This window comes from Thermobia domestica, chromosome 1, assembly GCF_964235325.1.
Source record: "Thermobia domestica chromosome 1, izTheDome1.hap1.1, whole genome shotgun sequence".
Lineage (NCBI taxonomy): Eukaryota > Metazoa > Arthropoda > Insecta > Zygentoma > Lepismatidae > Thermobia > Thermobia domestica.
In genome coordinates, this window is record NC_137454.1 from 319,359,697 (window position 1) to 319,382,343 (window position 22,647).

The 22,647-nt window shown below is 35.9% G+C and overlaps 1 protein-coding gene across 1 annotated transcript in view; it reads left to right on the plus strand.

The window, feature by feature from the left end:
• Positions 1–634: 634 nt before the first annotated feature.
• Positions 635–22,647, plus strand: part of mRpL39 (mitochondrial ribosomal protein L39) — a 53,784-nt gene continuing 31,771 nt past the window's right edge. The window contains exons 1-4 of the mRNA XM_081728614.1: positions 635–880; positions 6,203–6,397; positions 13,226–13,465; positions 16,476–16,537. Coding sequence (XP_081584740.1) covers positions 793–880; positions 6,203–6,397; positions 13,226–13,465; positions 16,476–16,537 — 585 coding nt within the window. The 5' untranslated portion in view covers positions 635–792. The remainder of the gene's footprint in view (positions 881–6,202; positions 6,398–13,225; positions 13,466–16,475; positions 16,538–22,647) is intronic.

Here is a 22,647-nt window from a genome sequence, read left to right on the forward strand (position 1 = left end):
ATCCACATCTTGCCACGTTGTATTAAAATATGAAATCAAACGATTGCTGTTGTCCGCCTTCGTGGCCGAGTGGGCTAGCGCTATATGCTAGTAATAAAAGTCCCTTTTGGTGCGAGTTCAAACCCGGCCCAAGGAAAATTTTTTTACATTCTTCTTTTACATTTCTATAACACTTATTAAATTAAAATAATATGAAAATAAGTAGTTGTAGTACTTATGCCCTTGTACTCCATGTTGTACTCCATGCTCGTTTTGTTCCCCTTGTGCTTCATGATATCAATTTTGTGACCAACTTAAAACAACTGGCTAGGATAGCGCATAAAACAGCTGGCTAGAGTAGCGCGTGGAAAAACGTACTTCCGGGAGTATTACTCTCCCGAGGAGGTCGTCTTCAAACCGCTAGCTAGGGTAGCGCACGAAAAAAATATTATAGGATAGTCGCTGAAACTGAAACTGTTGGGATCGGCGTTAATGCCTACGACTTTGATTCCAACAATAGTTTTTCACTGAGACAAAATGCTTGGACTCCAACTGAAAAAGAAAGTGATGATGATAACATTTATTTCTGTTAGGGAGTTTTGCTTTGACATTTTTAACAATTAATTTTACCCACTTTTTTCTTATAGTGTTGGCAACATTAGCGGCACCGCATGCAACAAATGAAGAACACATGCGAGCTATTTACATTCGTATTACAAATATGCTTTCAACGAAAATAATTGTTTTGTTTTAATATAATATATGTATTGTTCTTATACGTAGGGAAATAGTATCGAAACACTCGCCCAGACAATGAAGGTTTTGAATAGACGTTGTGTTTATAATCTACGATCACTTGAAACTTTCATCTGTTATCATAAAAGTGTACATTTCAATTTTCGTAAGTTTCATTTTAATTACTATTTTTCAAATTTTGATTTTGGAACGAATTGATGTAATGAAATGGTATTACTCGAGCAGACGGTCATACCAAACATTAACACATTTCTTACATTTTTAAGTTTAAGTTAGAGCTTTGTATTTCTTTTAGCACAGTATGCACTAAATAAGGAGTTCCAATGCTACTTGCAAATTGATTTTAGGAGAGTTCGGTATAAATACAGTGTGGACGTATAGCAAGAAAGCTACAGTGCATAAAACGGAATCCAACTTGTGTTAGATGGCCACTGAAAAACGAATGCTATCTAACCCAGTCAGGGCAGGAACGCAGCAGGAGAGCCCGCGCGTTAGCGAGGGGGTGCGTCCGTAGGGAGCAGGCGCACGAGCGACAGGGGGTTATACGCAATAATGAGGTTTAGTGGAAGAACACAAACTCTGTGCACTGCAGTAATTACTTCGATTCACACACACATTCCTTCACGTAAAATGTTTCATATTGTATTTTACCTATAAATTTTGGTAGAACCGTCTGCTCGAGTAAATACGCATTCGCATTTTTAATATTCACCTAGCACAAGTTGGTTCGTGTTTTATGCACTATTTTTTTATGCCATACGTCCACACTGTTTATACTGATTCCTCCTTAATTTAGTCTGCAAGTAGTAATGGAGCTTCTCATTTAGTACATGCCCTGCTGAGGAAATACAAAGCTCTAACCTAACCTGTAGATGCAGGAAATGTTTCAAAATATTAAGGAACCGTCTGCTCGAGTAATGCCGTGGCCACCTAACAGGATACGTTGAGTTATAAGTCGCCTTCAAAGCAGAGGCGTGTAAACTTTCCTAATCTCGAGAAGAAAATTGTGTACAATACTTCCGTATTTTCAATTCGTTTCCACACTTACGACAAACTATTCTCCTATTCAGTAGCTCGTCTCTTCCACACAATTTTAACAATTGACGCTCGTTATTTTTTTATGACTATAAAATTCACACACGATATGTCACATCCTTAACGTATATGCACCATTTCTACACTGCCTTTTCCGCCATTAAATCATAATAATTGTACCTCTTCGTCATGTAGTCCCTTATCACGGAAGTTACGAGTGGGATATTGTAAGTTACTAAACGCAAACTTATTTTAATAAGTAAATGGTGTTGGAATGTGTATATTGTGTGCAGTGCTTCTGTTATGAATCATAAAATGGCAGTGACACAATTAATTTCTGACCTTATTATTTTAGATGCAGGTATCCCACCTACAAAACTAAGAGTCTCAAGCACTGTGAAGCAATAGTTAGGACTAGTTTTATCAAATACAGGTATAGTTACTTACCTGGGGTGTTCTGGGTTGAATTTGTGTTTTCGTATAATCTTCCGCAGATTGTGGCCCTGAATAAGACGCCTGTTTTCAATGTTATATTGCTATTTTTTTTTTTATTATTATTATTTATTTTAATATACCTTACATAGACTTGTTTCATTTCCGGGGCACATTGGTTCAGTGGTAGAGCGCTTACCTCTGGTGCATGAGGTCCCTGGTTCGATACCCCGGCCAAGTGTTAGTGGTGGACGACATCGTGTGTGAGAGGGTTCTCGGGGTACTTCCGTTTCCTCTCACTTTCTCATTCCACCACTTCTTCTGTCATTCACATGCCTTAAGCATCCATCTCTCTTAGCCAAACGGGGATAATCATGGGACGTTAAACTGAAATACTATTTCATATTTTCCTTCTTTAATTTCTGTCTCTCACTTACATGTTAATTACAATTATTTCTTATTTTAATCCTTTCTTTGTTCTTGACAAGATATGTATTCCTCTCTATTGTATTACTTTGAAAAGTTAGTGCGGCACGGTAATTTTGCCATTAGTAGTTTTAACCCGGTAATTTTAGCACCAAGAAGCAAGAAATGACGCAAACGGAAATTTTCGCACCAAAACCGTACCAAACGGAAATACAGAAAAATGATAATATATTTTGAATATGATAAATATTTAAATTATATCTTATAAAATAGAACTGTTGCAGCAAGAGGAGCCATATAGTGGCGAGTGTACAAACACCAGTAGAAGATAATATTGGCAGCTTCATTAGGTATTCAAAAGAAGTCAAAATTATTCTCTAATGGGTTTGTAATTTACTTTTACTTTCTTTCAAGTGTGTACAGTAACAGCTAATTGGCACCATAGGAATTATTGAACTACAGAAAAATTTGTGGATGCCATTTAATATCTCTCTATGTACGGCTCCGGAGCCGGTACTGTGACTTATAATGAGCTGTTGTAAACTATTATGCGTATACCCATCATCCCTGACGCGCCTGCTCCCTACGAACTCACCTCGTCACTGTTGCTCGGTCCCCCTGCTGCGCTCATACCCTTATTCAATAAGGTAACATTTATGCTTTTTAGTGGCCACCTAGCACAAATTGGTTCGTATTTTATGCACTATAGTTTTTATGCCAATGTTTACACTGTATTTATACTCATCACAGTTACAAATAACGGACCGTAAACACTACCAAGTGACTTAGGTCGAAACTAAATAATACTTAAATTTGAATATACGTTTATGCATGAAAACCAAATGAATTTCAACATGTAATTTACAATAATATATGATTCATAATAATACCAATTCTAATACAGTGCACTTTATATTTTCCCGATGGGGGTGCTCGGTCGAAAAAGTGTGAAAAGCTGTTTCAGACCAGTCATCCTGAATGAGGTTTTCCTCATTCATACCAGGGAAATGCCGGGATAGTACTTCACATATAGGTCCCAGGCTACTTCCTTTCTTCCCCAATACTTTCTTCCTTGTTTTCCCTGGATAGTGTGCTCGTTGATGGACGTCGTCCCTCAAAGGTGACTGGTTAACATGACCATCAATGCCAACAGCCCAGAAATGTATTTTTAAAACCATGCACTTTATATTTACACCTTTAAGTTGCATTGTGCACAATATTAAATGAAACAGCATGCAAAAATTTTTCCGTATTCTTCGTTCCGGCATTGTATGCTAAGCACAGATTTTAGATTCTTTTCTGCGAATGCTCCTAGATTTGCTTCGTCTTCTTGGTTGACTGTTTCCCTATGGCAGTCTGCAAAAGTACTGTCAAGACCATGCCTTAATCTTGCTGGATATATTGGATTAATTTCCGGATTGACGGATGAGACATTTCAACCAGATGTTTTACCTTGTAATTCTAGGACTCGTATATATTGTTTGTTCTCAGCTCCTTGTTTAATGTGGCATCGTGAACATTCCATACTTCTTGAAGGAAAAGAGCGCGCATATTTCTCAAACGGATGTTATCATCGTTTCTTCCAAAAACACGAACACGCCGATATGTACCGGAAACGTACATGTGGTCGAAGTAATCCATAAGCTCTACTATTTCTTCTACAGCTTCTTCTTTAAGGAGTTTCATTCTTTGACGTACATTTCCTATTGAAAAAATTCAAAGCTGTTCAGTTTTTTTGCAAAATACGAAACTCGTCATTCTGTTTGTAAATATTTGTAAGGCCAAGTTCTTGAATAGTTCTCTACGTAGACTCAACGAAGTGAAAGAAACATCCTTGTACACGAATAAAATCACTTAACGTTGTTTTGATTGTGTTCATTGCTGGTATTTCAAAATTCATGATAATGTTTGCAGGGATCCCGGCGGGAGCTTATGTGGTTCGGATTCCACGTTAATCAGTAGGTCTACATCTCATATAGCCTCGCTGCTGAACGGGACGTTAAACTCAAGTCAACTCAACAACGTTTGCAGAGTCAGGGGAAAGGAAAAGTTCGTTGCATCGTTGAATCACAGCTCGAAACAATTCCTCGTTAGAATCTTGGATCTTTCTCTTCATCAGGACATACACTGTCGTGATATACGTCTGTCCTGTTGGCATTCGTGTTACACACACTTGGCTAAAATGTTTAGGAACCTACAAAAGATTCCTACTATTAACCACGTTTCAGTACTAGATAATTCTCTGACACAATTTATGTCCCAAAAATATACACATATATTTAGGAAACTTCAATATATTTGAAATCTGTGTTTGTTAGTTGCCATTATGCAGAATTAAAATGCCATGTCAAATAAAACTAGATTTTGATTTCATGAGACCAATATGTGAGAATGTGGTATATTCCATTATACCAACTTAGCCTTTTATATATAGAGAATGTGGTAACAGGAGCTGGTTTAATGTATTGGAAAATTTTCAATTGATATATTTGATGTTTAAAAAAAAAAAAAAAAAAAAAAAAAAAAAAAAAAAAAAAAAAGAACTTTGACACATATTCCAAACGCAGGATACAATTTTAATCACTAATATTTTTATATTTCAAATAAAATAAAAGGAAATAAATTATCTTCAACTGTTCCAGGGATAGAATATTTTAATATTTTGTCGAAATTTGCACGTGAGAAATGGTGCCCGAGGCGTTATTTGTGGCGGCCTGTGTCTCAGGCTTTTTTTTTTTTAAGGGGGAACAAAAGAACACAGGTTTCTTACTTTGTCCTGAATTTTAACATCTGTTATATTGAATAGCGTCTGAGACTATGAATATAATTTTTTTTCTTTGCTTGACTAAATTGATCTCGAGTAAGGCAATTCTTGTATTGCAGGTTACGTAAAAGATTCTTTTAAGGGGGGGGGGGGAGGGAGGCTGGGAAGAGGGTAGTCATACTAAAGCTACCATTGGACATTTTCAAACTTTGCTTCAATCTGAGACTTTTACTGTGTAATCGCTCAATTCTTTTCGACACTTTTACCGCAGATATGAATTTCTGGGATTTAGACCATTTTTGAACTTATACTCTTATCCGTGCTCCCCAAAGTTATATTTTTATAAGCATTTTCTGAACTTCCTTTCTCAGCATTGAGCAATAGAAGCACTAAGATGGTTATGGATAGAATTTCTTACACTTCTTATTTCTTGTCTTTTTTTTTTTTTTTTAATTTTTAATGATTATACCTATATATATATTAATCGAAATTAAGAAATTAATCCAAAACTTCTATTTCAAAAATAAGGTTCACAAATATAAAGAAATGTATATAAATCTGTATCCGCACAATAAATTCTGAACTCAATACTGACAGAGGAAATAATTATAAGAACTCAAATATCACTATAAACAGCTTTACTAATAGAAATCAGAAATGAAACTTATTTTACAATTTGTAGATGGTAATTGGTTAATATGACTAACACTAACTATAAACGTATTTTCCGCCAGGCAAATAAATCTTATAGTAATATTCCTTTCAATTCCTAACATCATCGATTTATATTTCTTTTTATTATTATTTTAGGCTGCTTCTCCACGTTACCACTAACCAATGAAGAGGTTAGAAAGAAAAGAAGTTACTTGTTTTCAAAGGAACAAGAGAGACAAAGGGGCATTATTGGACGAATAGAGAAAATACAAGTAAAATATAAAGGCCTTCCTAAAGATGCCAATCTGCTCATGAATAAAAAGATCTCTACTCCGTTTAACTGCGCGCAGCGTAAGTTGATCATTTCTGTTTTTTATGCTACTTCTGCAATATTAATGCTTATTATTATTTAAAATTACTGAAGCTTGGAAGTTCTTCGTGATGCATAAATGTGTGTGTTTTTGTACATCTGTTGTTAGAGTTATTCTTGTTTGAGGATAATTTTTGTAGTAATATTTAAATGGAATTTCAGCAATCATTGCTACTTCGAATTTTAATATTTACTACCTTTAAATAATGAAAGATATTTCCGTGATAGAAAAGGAGCAGAGTACTAGATATTGCATTTACACGGCTTAGGAGCTTAAAACGGAGTAAAACAAAACTTTAAACCACTGATTCAAGATAAGGTAGATTATAATAAGGGAATAAATTATAACAAGTAAACATATATTATTATTATTATTATTATTATTGTAAAGTTCGAAAGGAAAATATATTTGATGAAATTTTATTTATGTTTGCTGCCACCACGTATATACAGATACTTATCAATTTAATGGCAACAGCTGGAGTTGAAAATACGTAAGATGTCTTGGTTGGCAATGATCAAGCGGCGACTGCAGCGGCAGACTATTAGTAGAGTGAGTTACGTGCTGTGAATTGAGCTGAAGCTCATAGCCTAAATTGAGCGACCTTACTGATTTCCAAAGAGGACAAATTGCTGGCGCTTGGATATGTGATGCGAGCGTGACGAAAGTGTCAAGTGTGTTGGGTGTGTTGCGAGGGACAGTGTCCAAGCTGATGACAGTTTGCAAAGCTCACCCCGAAACCCATCAGCGAAAAACAGTTGTCAAAGAAGAAACCCTTCAGTGACAGGTCCCGCCGAATATTAGAGTAGATTGTCACTCAGAACCTCGTGCGACTGCACTGCAAATGATAGAGAAACTCTAGCATTATCTTCTACAGGCGAAACTATTGATAATGTATCATAATTGCATAGCGCCAATGGTGTGGAACATGCAACACCAGCCGCTTATATCTGGGAACGTATGATGTAGTCGGATGAGTAATTGTTCACCTTATTTCAAACCACGGGCCGTGTTTATGTGTGTGGCTTATAACCAAGAAGTGTATTTTGCGCAATGTCTCCGCCCATCCGTGGAACATAGTGGCGGTTCTATGATCTCGTGGGCCGCAAGATCCTGGTTTTCAGTGAGGTCAGTCCTATGCTATCAAGTACCGGTCTCGTCACTGCCCATGGTTATATCGCTATTGTAGGGAACCGTGTGCATCCTGTGGTCCAGATATTGTTCCAGGATGATAATCCGCCAATTCACACAGTTAGAACTGCTGTGCGTGATTGAGGAACATTTGGATGAAAATGAATACCTGTCCTAGCCCATCCGATTCCCGGACTTGAACATAATTTAGATGTCTGAAGTCTGACCGTGCTAACTACATTTTCGTTAGTTAAAGTTTTTTTTTTTTTTTTTTTTTTTTTTTTTTTTTTTTTTTAATGATTAGCTATAGTTACTTCATATGTACTTAAAACAGGAAAATAAATAAAAAGCCGAGCCTGTCCCTGCCCGAGCTCGGGCGCCAAATATAGCGATGTGTACCCCTCGGACAATTGGCTATTTGTCCAAGAAATTTAATTCAAATCCGGCCAAGTAGCTACCGAGAAATAAAGTACCGCGTACAGTCCGAATTGAGTCTGTCCGTAGCTGAGCTCCGCCACCAATATAACAATATCTTTATTCTTTAAACCAATAATGTCAAACTCAGTATCTCATGTGAGCAAATTAATCATCAGTGTACAATAGTGCGGGCCGAAAGCAAAAATGAATAAATAAATAAAAATAAAAAACACGGTATTTAAAAAGTGAGGAAATACACAAAACCTTACCTAATGCTGTAGTACTTTAAAAAATAGAAGAAACAAAATAAATCCGTGTGTGGATACGCACAGAAGACTGATCCGTCTATATGCGTCCGATTTTAAACCTTCACCGCTGCTCGCAGTCAACCGATCCGAATGATTTAATGAAACAGCAGGAGAAAGCCAAAGGTCTCTAGTATCGCACGAAGTTCGCATGTGTCTGGTGTGTACATCATAGCTCCCGTAGTAAAACGGTTTTGGGAAGGTTACGTCGTAGCATTTTACCACGCGAAGTTTTCCGTGACACATTCAAAAACAGTGCATGAAAAATGGATGTGCTTTGGAGTCAATGACCATTAAGGACATAAATTTATCGACATAAACACTACGACGTATCAGCCTTCGTTCACCCAGTAAGGGAATAGAAAGCGACTGTGTATTGCAGTGATTTCACATGTAGATCGGAAGTTGCGCCGAATGGCCCTGCAGGAAAATCCTCCTACACAAATGGCAAGACAATTGGACGTGTCACAGTCAACTATGAACCGCAACCTACGTGGCAAATTAAAACTCCAAATGGTGTTTAAAAGTCTTGGACATGTCTTTACTTCGGCCTTCGAAGGGAGAGAACGATCCACTACAGGCGCATCTACGAACGCCATCCATCAGGGAAAAAGTGGAAGTTCGCTGTCACACTCGATGAAATATGGATTTATCTCTCAGTTTGAGGTAAAATTCGACACGTAACGTACACCCCATGAAACGCAAAAACCCGTCCTGACTTTATCCATCAGTGTAAAGCAAGTTTCTCGAAGGGATTCTGGTTGTCAGCGGATGCTGCTATGAAGGCAAGTTAATGATTCGGCAGGTGCCTAAAAGCTACCAAATAAGCTTCGCATTTTATCAGTGACATATGTTCACACCAATTTTTACAGAAGATCTACCCCATTCGTATGGAAATCCAATAAATGAAGTACATGTGTATATGGATAAGATCTCATCACGTACATCCTATTCTATGTACACAGAGATTTCTACAACAGATAAAGGCAGACACCGGCATTGAGGCTTTTTCCTTCCAGAACATACCATTGGAATCAGCTGATGCCAGTCTCATGGATTTTTGCTGGTTTGGTCTATTGAAAAGAGCGTTTGCAGTTCGTCGTGTCACCACTATCCGTTGCATCGGGAAAGCCCGCCAGGAAGAGTAGCTCAAGATTTCCGTTCCTGAACTTCAACGGAGCCTCCTAGAATGGAAGGTACGGTGCAGGGCTGTTGCCAAGACACATGGTGCTCACATCGAGGGCCATCGATGGTGTCTCTTGGCTTTCTTAAAGTGAGATGTGAAATTCGGACACACACAGACGGATCAACCGTCTGTATTGTTTCTTTCCCAACACCTCGCATCTTTTTCATGCAACTATCAACTTTCGGATGTGTGGAGCCAAAGTGCTGCAGTAGCAGTTTTTAGAACAAAGGTCAGATAAATATGAGTTCACCTACATTCCGCTGGGGACTTGTTCTTTTTCATGGGTGAGAAAAGTCGTTCGCACTGATACGTTCTACCGAACATGGAAATCACATTCGATGTAAATTTAAGTGTTTTTAGAAAGAATGCAGACAGGTATCTTATTTGTAAAATTTAGGGACAACCACTTCACTGATTTTTTTTCTTCAGACCTGAATGGTAGTGAATTTCTATTAATTCCATCTTTAAATGGACTGCATTTTCTCAACATCGGTTGGTAAACGGGAAGAAAACAAGGAGAACTCATTTTTGATAGATCTGACATCGCGAACCTTTTCCTCAAATTCAGTCATCAAACGCTAAAGTTTCTCAACAGCCAGACTCACTTGAACTTCTGTACCTATCACAAGTTAGGATTTTACGCTATCATTCAACTTTAAACCAATTGCATAATTTCCTTTTGTATTTTTAATATATATATATATATTCATCCTCCTTGTGAAATGCCACAGAAAAATGAGTCAAGGACCGCACGCGGGCCACGAGTTTGACATATACCTACTTTAGATGATGTGCAACTTGCTAACAAAATTTGGCTGAAATCCAGTCAATGCTTACCGAGGAATAAAGTTACATATACAAGTGAGCCGAGCCTGTCCCTGGCCTAGCTCGGATACGAAATATAGTTTTCTTTTAAGACTATTGGCTACTTGCCCACCAAATTTCATTCAGGTCTGGCTAGTAGTTACTGAGAAATAAAGTTCTACTATTAAGCAAGCTGAGTCAACCGTCTCCCTTGCCGAGCCCGACCAGCAATATAGCTATCTTTATCTCTTTAAACCATGGGCTACTCGCCCACCAAATGTTTTCAGATCCAGTCAGTAATTACCGAGAAATAAATTTCATCATTGGCCAGCAAAAGAGAGAAGAAAACGAGTAAAGAATCATCTCTGCAAGATCAGGTCAGGAAAAGAGCAATTACAAAGAGTAACCAAAATGCAAATAGTGGTAAACAGCTAGTGTCTTGGATGACGAGTTAAAGATGTTAATTGTTAACCAGAATTGGTTGCAAAAACGGATTGACACCATGATGACTATTTGGCAAAAACAAAAGTGTCTGGGGAATGCCAGGAGAACGATTTGTATTTTGATTCTTAGTTTTGGGCAGAGGGTCCAAGTGTACTCGAACTGCTATATTTATTTAAAATGGATAACAAAACAATATATTTGAAAGTTGCCAATTTATTAGTGTGTTATAAATGAACACTTCTGGAGACCTCTAATATTAAATAATTACTGATTTTTTTTTTTTTTTTTTTTTTTTTTTAATACTGAAATAAATCATTTCTCCAGAACTCACCTGTTATTATACCCACTGCAGAATCCACATTACTTCAACGTGAATTTACACACAAAAAAATGTGGTAAGAACGTGGTAAAAATGTGGTAAATTAAACAATGAAATCGTGTAAGTATAGTAGCAATTTGTTTTAAATAAATATGTGTTAAACAATTCTTAAGGTTATATGTTACGTTAAAATGGATATATATCGGTACATAATTAAAATAACTCCATAATACGGTAATTGCAGTTCATTTTTAATATTTTATACAGTAACATGGGAGATTCTATCGTGACTGGTACTTGGTTTCTTATTTGTTGCATTGCAAGATGCGCTAAGCTTACTCAAAGAAATAATACTCATTGATTACTTACAAATCGCTATCCTGCTGGACCGATTGCATACCTGTATGAAAATGATCACCATACCTTTGGATAATAAAATAACGTAAAAAGAAAAGATATTTATAGCATACATATAACAGGATGTTTTTCAGTTATGTTGTGAAGAAATAATGCTAAATATAGGCAAACAAAGGAAGTTTTCATTCGTTATACTAAAAATTCGAAATTCGTTAAAATGACATTTTTTAATACTCATTAAATAAAAGAAAGTGAAGGACTCTAAAAAATAATTTTGCAATTCTGAACATTTCGTTGTACTGGCGTTACAGCGACATTTAACTGCATTCTGCTTCATTATCAAATAAATATTTTGCATAGCGCAGTCAAATTTAGTTTTAAAAATTAATACTTCCGTTGGGTACCACTCAAATCCCTCGTAGTATTTGGTGTTACATACAGGGGATAGAGAAACATATGGAAACACCTGAAAATTTGCACATTATCTTTATTACTAGCAAGTATTACCACCTTTGGCACGCAAAACGGCCTGCAGTCGACGGGGAATGCAGGGAGATGATGGTTCCGTCAGAATACCAGCATATGGCTGTCCAAATCGCCACTGAGTCACCACAATGCTTCACCCTTTGTAACAGACAGTCTGTATCGTACACTTTTGTTGGCGTTCTCCATACGTAAACTCGCTCAGCAGTTGGAAACAATGTAAAGAAAGACTCATCCGACCAGATAACAAGTCTTCCACTACTCCGTTTTCTAGTTTTTATGGGCGTTGCATCACTGTCCCCGTATAACAGCATGGTTAACAGTCACGAGTGGTTTGGGAATTGCAGATTTGCGATAAATGCCCTGCTTGTGGAATTCTCTTCTGACTTGATGCTAACAGGCTTTGTGAGCATTGTATTCAGCTCAGCTGTGACTTTTGGCGCCGTGGTGATCTGCTCGGTCACAATCCTACCTAATGTGCGTCTGTCTCTGTCACTCAACACAATTTGCGTCTACGCTGGTGCTTCGCTGATGTGATTTTTCCGGAACACTCGTAGGTAATCATGATCTTCGAAACTGTGCCTCTTGATACACCAAACATTTCCGCTAATTTCATCACGAAAGCTCCCACTATACGCGCACCCACAATTTGTCCTCTTTGAAACTCTGTCAGCTCAGACATGATTCACGATAACCTGCAATTATGAGTTAACTGATTTCATTCTCTGAACATTAGCTCAGTCTTGTTTCTGGCTTTTAGAAACCCAGTTAGGAGTTATTTTTGTAGATTGCATTAAGTTTTATAAAATATTTATCTTATTGATAAAAGAAGGTCATTTTGTCTAAATAATTGTATTTAATACATATTTTTTTATATTAAGAATTCTGTAAATCATATACAAGATAGTTATTATTAGTTTTCCGTAGGATCTGACGAGACCTATTGATTGAGTAAATTTGAATTTAGCGTCTGTTTCAGCAGTGCCGCTATATGAGACGTCCTTAGCATTAGGAAAGTTAAGATTGTTTTCTTCATTTTTAGATTTATTATGGTTATAATCGAAAATCAAGAAAAAAAGGGAAAAAAATATTTTTTGAGATTTTATGGCGATCTTGTGTAAAATCTCAAATCTTTAAAAGCTGTCAGAATGTGAAGTTTTCAATGTATCTAGTACGTTATTTTTTTCATTTATGGAGCAAATAGAAGAAATGAAGCGGATATTGTAATTTTTAAAAAATATTGTGGGCTTTAGGTGAAGTTACTTGCGTTAGAAAAGCAATCGGACTCTCTTTGTATGTCTCTTATTTTGGTATAATACCTGAAATTCACAAGATGATTTTTAGCTTTTTGTTTATTTTCAGACATGTCTGAGATGCTTATGAATAGATCGGCGTTGGCTGAAGTGAACGGACAGTTATGGGATATGCATCGTCCTTTAGAAGAAGACTGTGAACTTCGGTTATTGCATTTTAAGGAGAATGATCCTTTTCACGTAAACAAAGCCTTTTGGCGAAGTTGTTCGTTTATGTTGGGAGTTATCGTTGAAGAAAGTTTTAAGGACAATATTCAAGTTAAATTACACAGTTTCCCACCACCGAATGGTAAGGTTTCTTCTTTCCCTTAATAACTAATTTCAGTTACAAAATGTTCATCTTGAGCTGCTTTGTGCTTGACTTTAGATTTTGAAGCAGATAGCTAAAGGCTGTTTGCGTATTATACAGAGTATCCCAAAAGAAATGCAACCCAAAGTTTATATCGAGTATATTTTTTGAAGTAAGAATGATAAAGACGTGATTTTCGTGACAAAAGTTAGCGTTGTCTATGGAGATATTTTGAGAATAAAACGAATGAGACAAATAACGTTGAATTTTAGTAATTAAGTGACCAGAAGTGTAATTCAAAAAATTTACAAATTGCTTATGATCAATTGCGAGGAACAGAAAAAAGAAGTAATCACGGTAATTCGTAATGTAAATGTATAGTACACATCAATATTTATCGGATGGGACAAGAACTGCATGTTGTTTTGCAGCGTTGACAGTTGTAACGGGTAAAGGTTACATAATCAGAAAAAAAAAACACCATTTTAAAAATAAAATAGCGCATTCTGACAATACAACGTGCAACGTTACGATTTGTCTCATCGGTTTTATTCTCAAATTATCTCCATAGACAACGCTAACTCTTATCACAAAAATCATGTCTCTACCATTCTTACTTCAAAAAATATACTCGATATAAACTTTGGGTTGCATTTCTTATGGGACATTTTGTGTATATATATATGTAAATGAAGGAAATAACAGATCGCAGATCAGGCAAACTCCTCTATAGGTAATGATGTACAATGAGTGAAAAAATACACAACTGGACAGAGAATCGAACATGAGTCCCTGGCTTACAGTGCGGATGTGTTAACCACTACGTTAACCAGTCCTATCCCTGAACAGTCATACATTCTGTCACCATTGAAGCTGGTACTATATCACGACTCGTGTTGTACTTTGACTATTGTGTTATTTATAATATATGATAAATGTAGGAAATAACCGACTTGTTATCATATCAGCTCTTCATAGGTGCAAATTCAATTAATATGCAAAGAATGAAACTTTTACGACTAGACCGGGAATCGAAGCCGGGTCTCCAGCGTACAGGCTGATGTGTTAGCCATTATGCTGTTCAATCCGTTCCCAGGAAAGCTATACATTCAATCACTCTCGGTATGGCAGATTCTCTCTAGTCGTGAGTAATTTGAAACTAAAACACAGGTGCTTTATGGTGTTTTCATATTTAAGTGTTATACTCTAAATGCATACTTCTACTTCTTTGATAACATACTGGTCTCAGATTGATTTCTAATATTATTTGCTACGTTAGAAATTTCTATCTTGTAACCACCATAAATTAGTATTGCTATTATTATTATTATTATTATTATTATTATTATTATTATTATTATTATTATTATTATTATTATTATTATCAGTATTATTATTATTATTATACCGATTAAACTCACTTTAGCGTGGGGGGCGCGGTGGCTCAGTGGTAGAGCGTTCACCTCCGGTGCTTGGGGTCCCTGGTTCGATCCCAGCTCGCGCCGTGTGGACTTTGTGGTGAACAAACACTGTGCTCGTGGGTTTTCTCGGGGTTCTCCCGTTTCCTCCCACTTTCTTCATTCCACCATTTCACTCATCATCACCGTCTCCTTTAGCCTAACTCGCATAACCGTGGCACGTAAAACTTAAAGATTTCATTTCATTTTATTTTTCACTTTAGCGTGGGTAGTTTCGGTTTCGATTCTTGTGGGACACAAATTTTTCGGTTTCGACTCAGTATTATGAGGCAGTGATGGAGCAACTTAAAATATAAGGTGGCGAATTCTGTTTTAAAAAGCCAAAAAGAGTGTCGATTATATTACTTATCCATCGAAAGGTCATCTAGTCGGTCATTGTAATTCGTGGGGGTTTTAGTTCGGTTTAGTTTCTACATCTAAAACTATAACAGTAAAAAAATAGCTAATTGCAGGGGAAACGACAATAAAGAATTCAAAATAGTATTGATATTTGTAATTGTCGCTGTTTGATTTGTCAACGAAAGTGTTGAATACTTAAAGAGAATAGAAGACGAAGTCGACAATTACACTATAATACTATAATATGGGCTGCATGCATGATAAGAAAAAATGTCTTTATTTCTCAATGCTATTTCAGACTTTGTCACCTTAACTTCGGTCATTCTGGATATAGGAGGAGTGAAAAAATTTACGACTCTGCTGAAGTTCGAAACCGGGTCTCTGGTTTATGTGCCAATACATTAACCAAAACCGATATTAGGCTTGGAAGTATGTATGGCTGTTCAGAGAGTTCACTTGATAGTGTGGTAGTAACGTTTCTGATTTACATACGGAGGCCCTGGGTTCGAGTCCTGGTCCAGTCAGTCACTTTTTCGTTCTTTGTTTGTTACAGAATTTGCACCTATAAGGGATCTGGTGTGTAAAAAGATCGATTGTTTCCTTCTTTCATTAATATATATGAAATCACAAGCGTCATAAGGTGCTCGGTATATGGACACAGGACTGTCCAATCGCAGAAGGACTCTGAGATACAACCCACGTGGTCCGAGACGAGAACACCGATCTCGAGAGTGAGAGAGTGAGTGGCTGTTCTGGAAAGCAGACTGGGTGGCGTAGTGGCTAACGTATTAGCACCTTATGCAGAAGTCCCGGGTTCGATTTCCGATCCAGTTAGTCACTTTTTCACTCTTTGTGTGTTGCAGAATTCTTTTCCCATAGTTGCATGGCCTGTTGTCCGTAAGTATTTTTATTCAGCTTCACGCAATTTATAAGCATATTATTCAATTAGTCTTATTTTTCGAAGGTCCTTTTGTGATTGAAACGTGACCGTTCGTCACATAGATGATCTTGGGAAGTAGTCAATGAACTTACTCATAATCAAAATTGAACTTTTTTGGTCAAGGATTAACTTGAGATAAAATGGCCGGAGCTCGTCATTTGAACGCTATTGGTTTACAAAAAGCAATAGTAGCTTATCATTATCAATTAAAATGCACTATAAAATAATTGAGATTATTTATTTTTATTTTCAGTGAAGAGCGGAAGTTTCATATATGATGTCAGCCTTAATCTTGACAATTGGAAGCCAACAAAGGTGAGCTATTAAATTTTGGGCTAATTTCTAACTGAAATTAATTTATACGTAAGAGTGTAGTATAATAATAGTAGAAAAATGAACGAGCGAGAAACAAACTTGTTGAATACAATTTGGTTGCATGTAATTCGTTTCTTAACATGTTTGTTTTCAATTTTTCCTTAATATGTTACAGCTTTTCGTAATTAGGCTAGTGATTTCCAACCTATAGATCACACTCCTGGATCCTGAGGTGAGGGTTCGTGAGTCGCTAAGTTCTCGTTTCGTACTAAGTTTTATTTATTTATTTATTATTTTAATCCTTTGAAGTTCTAGTACCTGTTTTTAGGTACTAAAGCAATGTCTTCATTATTCGATTAAAAAAGAACCAATAAAGCTTTTTACTTTTTTAGTCTAGAGGCATTGTAGACCACGTTACGTATGGTTTCACGTCTTCCTGCGTCGAGACATTAGAAGGTGATGACGTCATAACTTTAAAAAAAAAATATTTTTTTGTGAGGCCTATTTTCATTATTTCTTGGCGGGCTTACTTTCGTAATGATCAGTACAACATATTACTGGGAGAATGAAACCACACACACTCTATCCATTGTACTAGCACATTAATACGCTATACATTTATAAAATTCTATGCAAAAAAAGGTCCTTAGACTTCTCTCTCTCTCTTTTTTTTTCTTTCTTTCTTTCTTTTCATAGAAAGCAGACTCATGATCTTACATGTAAAGTTTTCCAGTAGTTACCTTTCTACTCAATGCTTGACTAAACAGGGTGTCTATCGGTCACGAAAGTCACGAATGTCATGAAAAAGTTACAAAATCAGAAAACGCTCATGAAAGTCAGAAAAAGTCACGAGCTTTTGGGTGACGATTTTTTTTTTTTTTTTTTTTTTTTTTTTTTTTTTTTTTTTTTTTTTAATGATTGGTAAGTATAGACTGGAAAATCTTGTTCATTCAAACGTCAAAATTCACCACCAAAAATGTCTGTGGTCGGCTTTAGACGCTACCAAATCGTAAGCAAAGCACGCTTCTACTGCATTCATGAAAATTCGGCTAAATACGCACCCAAATCACAGTTGAGAATGTGACTAAATTATATGGTTTGGGAAAGAAAAGCTTACGAAATTTTAGTTTGAAATTTTAGTAGACACCTTGCTAAAGTATACACAAACTCCACAGTCATTCGAATTGAGCCAGAGTTTTTTTTTTTTTTTTTTTCTTTCTTTCAAAGACATGCGATGGCATCACATCACCTCACAGGAGATTCATGTAAACACATCGCATTTTGGGGAAATTTAGGACAAAAGGAATGTCTGATGGATTGCAGACAAGTTCTGGAGGGTTTGTTTACCTGGCTTTCACAATTTTTTTTTTTTTTTTTTTCATTTAAGAAGAACTACATTGTTGGCAGCTTGTCGGGATTTCATTTTGTTAAGGAGTTTTTTGCCATTATCAGACGATTTACTCGAGTCTTTTCTGTCAGGAATTAGCATTTATTCCTCTTCTTATGGTATTCAGCATAATGGTATTATACTGACGTCGTCTGTGTTTCTATTACCAGACACGACTTCTGGTTTCTGTTGCATTTCACATCGTATTGCTGGTCCAGTATTCGCATAAATCAGTTGTCTTATTTGCAGAATTTGGATGGGCAGTACGAATCATTATGATGCAGGTGACTTTTTTTTCCCAGTATCCCAGTGTAATTGACTCGTCTGGTTCATTTTTTAACACCACGAATTTATCTGAAATGACAGAGTAAAAACATACTTAGAGTCTCGATAGTGCACAGACCACATATTTATGTATAACATGCAAAGTGACAAATTTATCCCGAACACTCTGTAGTTTGAAACTATCTGTATATTGTACGAACCATAACTATCTCTATATTAGCACAAAATACTTAACAAGTATATTTGACACTTGCCGTACTAAATGACATAACAGTCCATATTTTATCATACTCTTGTGTCAGTTTCTCCGAAAATTTCCACATATCCTCCGACTTATATGCCGTACAACATAGATCACATATGTATTTAGAAATTGCTAATTCCACATCAAATCGTTTAGGGATCTCTAACCCACAACCTCAGGTTTTCATGAAACAATATTTAGTTTCTAAATATAAATATAAGAATCCATTTTTTATTTTATTTGTTTATTTATTTAATTATTTTTAGTTTTTCCAATATTAATTCTTGTTTAACTTTTTTAAACTCCCAAAATGTTACTGTGCTCCATTTTTTTTTTGAATTATGCTGTGAATAGTGTTGTAAATAGAAAAAAAATCGTTCGTTTTTTTTTCTAAATTTCGTTTTTTTTTTTTTTCAAATAGTCATCTGTAACGCATCTTACGTCTATTTTTAAGTATGAAATACTTTTAGGTAGGTATAATTACCGTAAAATGCAACATAAGTTAAACGCTAGATATTGATACGCTACAAATATTTATAATTTCTATGAATAGCATACCTACTAACAATTCGGGTTTCAGCAGTTTTCATCAATATCAGCTAAGAAATAAAAGTAGAAATGAAATTTTGTTTTTCTGTGAAAATAGATCTTTAATAAGTACGAAAACATTGTCACAAACAGTATAAAATTCAAATAACTTGTCTAAAGGTAAAAACTAATACTAATTTGCCTAATAGTATTTTTCTAAATATCATATATAAATAATTTGTCGACTAGATATATATGATATGCAGAGCCGGTTCTACCATATATACAACACGTGCATTTGCATGGAGCGGCAGTTTGGAGGTCCGGCAATTTCTGTCATAAGTATATTATTTAAATGAAATATTTCTTGTTGGAAACATACTTCATGATGATGATACTTACATTTACTAAGCTGACCTATTTGAATACTACATTCATAAATTATGTTTAGGTCGCATTAGTTTAAGGTCACATGCACAATGCTAAAGCAAATGGTCAAACAAATCCTAACACAAATTGCTTGATCGTTGTCAAATGCAAGAACTCAATTCTCGAATAGTAGCGAATATCTGTTCCATTTAGTTAGTTATCACAATTTTGATATGACAACTGGTTTTGTTTTTGTCAGAAACAAGTTCCTTATCATTGAAGATAGAAACAAGATTTTTTTTTTTTTTTAATGTTAGAAGATGTAGAAGAAAAATCAAGAAATAAAGATAAAAGAGCTAGTTGCACTGGAATTGCAAACTGATACATTGAGATTGAAGCTCTATATTGAATTCTATAAAAAGGATTACCAACTTTCCTCTGCAGGTGTGTTTGCTTTATTTTTCACTATTATAATAGATTAATATTTAAAGAAAGAAAAGAAAAAAACAGACACAACTGTATTGTATTTTAAGAAAGTATTTGAGCCTTTCTGAGTGCGACTGCATTTACCCTCCCCGTCGTTGTTCATGCTGGAGTAGCATACTTAAAATCATGATTTTTAAGATTTGTTCTTTCTGGAGAAAGGGGGAGGCGGCAAATTATGCCATTGCACGGCGCGGCAAATTGCCTGGGTCGGCCCTGATGATACGTATATAAAAGACATGAATATAGGACAACACAATTTCAAGTAATGCAGGGTGTTTCAAAATTAATATTAGGGTTTTGAAAATTTGTAGTATCTCTTACAATTAATTTACAATTATAAATATTATATCAAATGAAAGAGCAACTCAAACAGTTTTGTACGCACGCATGCACATGCATTGTTTCTTCATTGTTTCTTCTATCTGCCGTTAGAAAGAGCAAGTAGCAAAGATGGAGACTAGAGAGCAGAAAGCTTTTTGTGTTTTAATAAAGACTGAATCTGTAGTTACAATGCAACAGTCTGTGTGAAGAATATTAAGGAGACGCTTGCAACTACGTCCTTATTGTCTGCAGTTGCTACTGGTCTAAAGTTTACAGACTACGGTTTACGTGCCAATTTCGCAAGTGAAATATTGCTTCATAACAATGAAGATTTTCTGGATCGTGTCGTCTTCAGTGATAAATCAACATTTCACCTAAGAGCTAATGTGAACACTCATAATGTTGGCATCTGGCCGTCAGTAAATCCTCAGGAGATATTACAGTTGAAACGAAACTCCCCTAAATTGAATGTGTTTTGTGTCATATGGCGGAAAGTTTATGGGCCTTTCTCGCCTATCGACTAGATGTGTGCCGTGTGACGAATGAGTCTCACATCGAACACTTGTAACAAAGACTGTTTGAGGTGCTCTTTTACTTGATGCATTGCTTATAATTGTACGTAAAATGTAATAAGTACTACGAAGACTCAAAACCACGATATTCATTTTGAAACACCCTGCATTTCTCACCAACAGTGTTGGAACTAAGTTGTAAAAAGGAGAGAAAATCTTCCTATAAAGTTATTGTTTACAACAACGATATTATTATTAGTCGAGACTATAACTACAACAACACGTGTTAGTAGTCAAACAAATGTAATCAAGTGTACACTCGTAACCCTTTCGGACCCAGGTGGCCGAAGTGGCACACACGGGTGTGTCACTTTTTTAATCTGCTCCTGTGTGGACACTAATTAAGATATCGGGATATTTATTTTTGCCAAATGTGGTTGGACCATACTTTATCATATTAATTTATTTTTCTTCTGGTGTCGAATTCCCTTCTCAAATTTCACCCCAGTCAAAAATTCGTGAATTTTCGAATTTCCTTTATTTCTTTTTTCCCTGTAGCTTCCTTCGTTGTAGAGAGACCTCCTTAAGACTTGTCAGGTAGATACCTCGGATGGATACCTAACTGTTGACATCAATCAGACGGGCCTGCGCGCGGTGTTGCTAATCAGGGAAATTAAAATTTCCCTAAATTTGGGCAAAAAATTCGAAATTTTTGTTTATAAATCCGTACGTATACGTCCGAGTGCAAGTCAGCATACGCCAATCGAACAAACGCGAGTACAGATCGTTACAATGGGGTAATTAGGGGACGCATGAAAAATTGTATTTGAGTTCTAACCCTTGATTTTTCTAATTTTTACCTACTTTTCTGTTTACCGTAACATATTTTTGGTAATTAGAAGCTTTGTTCATTAAATATCGCCATAATACTTGTAGGATACATTAGCGGTGTACCAATGTTTAATTTAAGATAGCTTGCGTCTGTCTGGTAGCAGTGTTGCCAGCTACAGAAAATTTTAATTCCAGATTTAACGGGGAAATTTTGGGAAAATTATCTGTTTTGTCTATTATTTCCCTCTTGTTAGTTACATTAGAACAAACGTACCAGTGTCTAAAAGCCTCGTTCTTAGCCTACACAGCGCACCATGAAAAGTATCACTAGAATAATTAGGGGAAGTACAGTTGAGATATATATAATAAACCATGTTCTGTTAATGGTAAGAAAATGTTGAATTTCTGAGTTAGATTGAGACTTTTTTTTTTAATTTTATGCTTACTTTGTTAGATATCGCCATGATACTTGTAGGATATATTCTTGGGGTATGAAGGTTTACTTTCAGATAGTTTTCGTCTGTCTGATGGCAGTGTTTCCAGCCAAAACAATTAATTCCCGATTTCATTTGAAAATTTCGGAAAATTTCCCTTTTCCCCTTTATTATTACCCTCTTGTTGGCTACATTCAAACAAATGTATCACTACCTGAAAGCTTACTCTTTGACCTACAGAACGCACCATAAAAAGTTTCAATAGGATAATTAGAGAAGCTGTAGCCTCGCCATATCTGTTGATTTTTGCTTCTGAGGCGTAAAAAGTGTCAAAATTTCATATGTATGATAACAGAGAATTTTTTCTTTACCTCTTTGAATGGAAGCCAGCGACTTTAGGATTTCACTGTACCTTGTCAACATAGCGCAGAATTTTTTTAGGTGACTTGAACCCATATGGCAGCAGCGGTGATACATACATAAAATTTTGATATATGGTTAGGGATTTTTTTTGTAAATTTTCACCCCTACATTTCCCTCAACAATTTCCCACCCGTTGGCAGCACTGAAATACAACTTACACCAAAAAATAGCGACATCCATTTTCTAAAAAAAACAAGGTCTTAACCATATCAATCGAATAAATGGTTTTTGAGCAATAAGTCACTAACTGAAAATGTAGGAAAACACCCAAAATGACTTGGGTCAGAAAG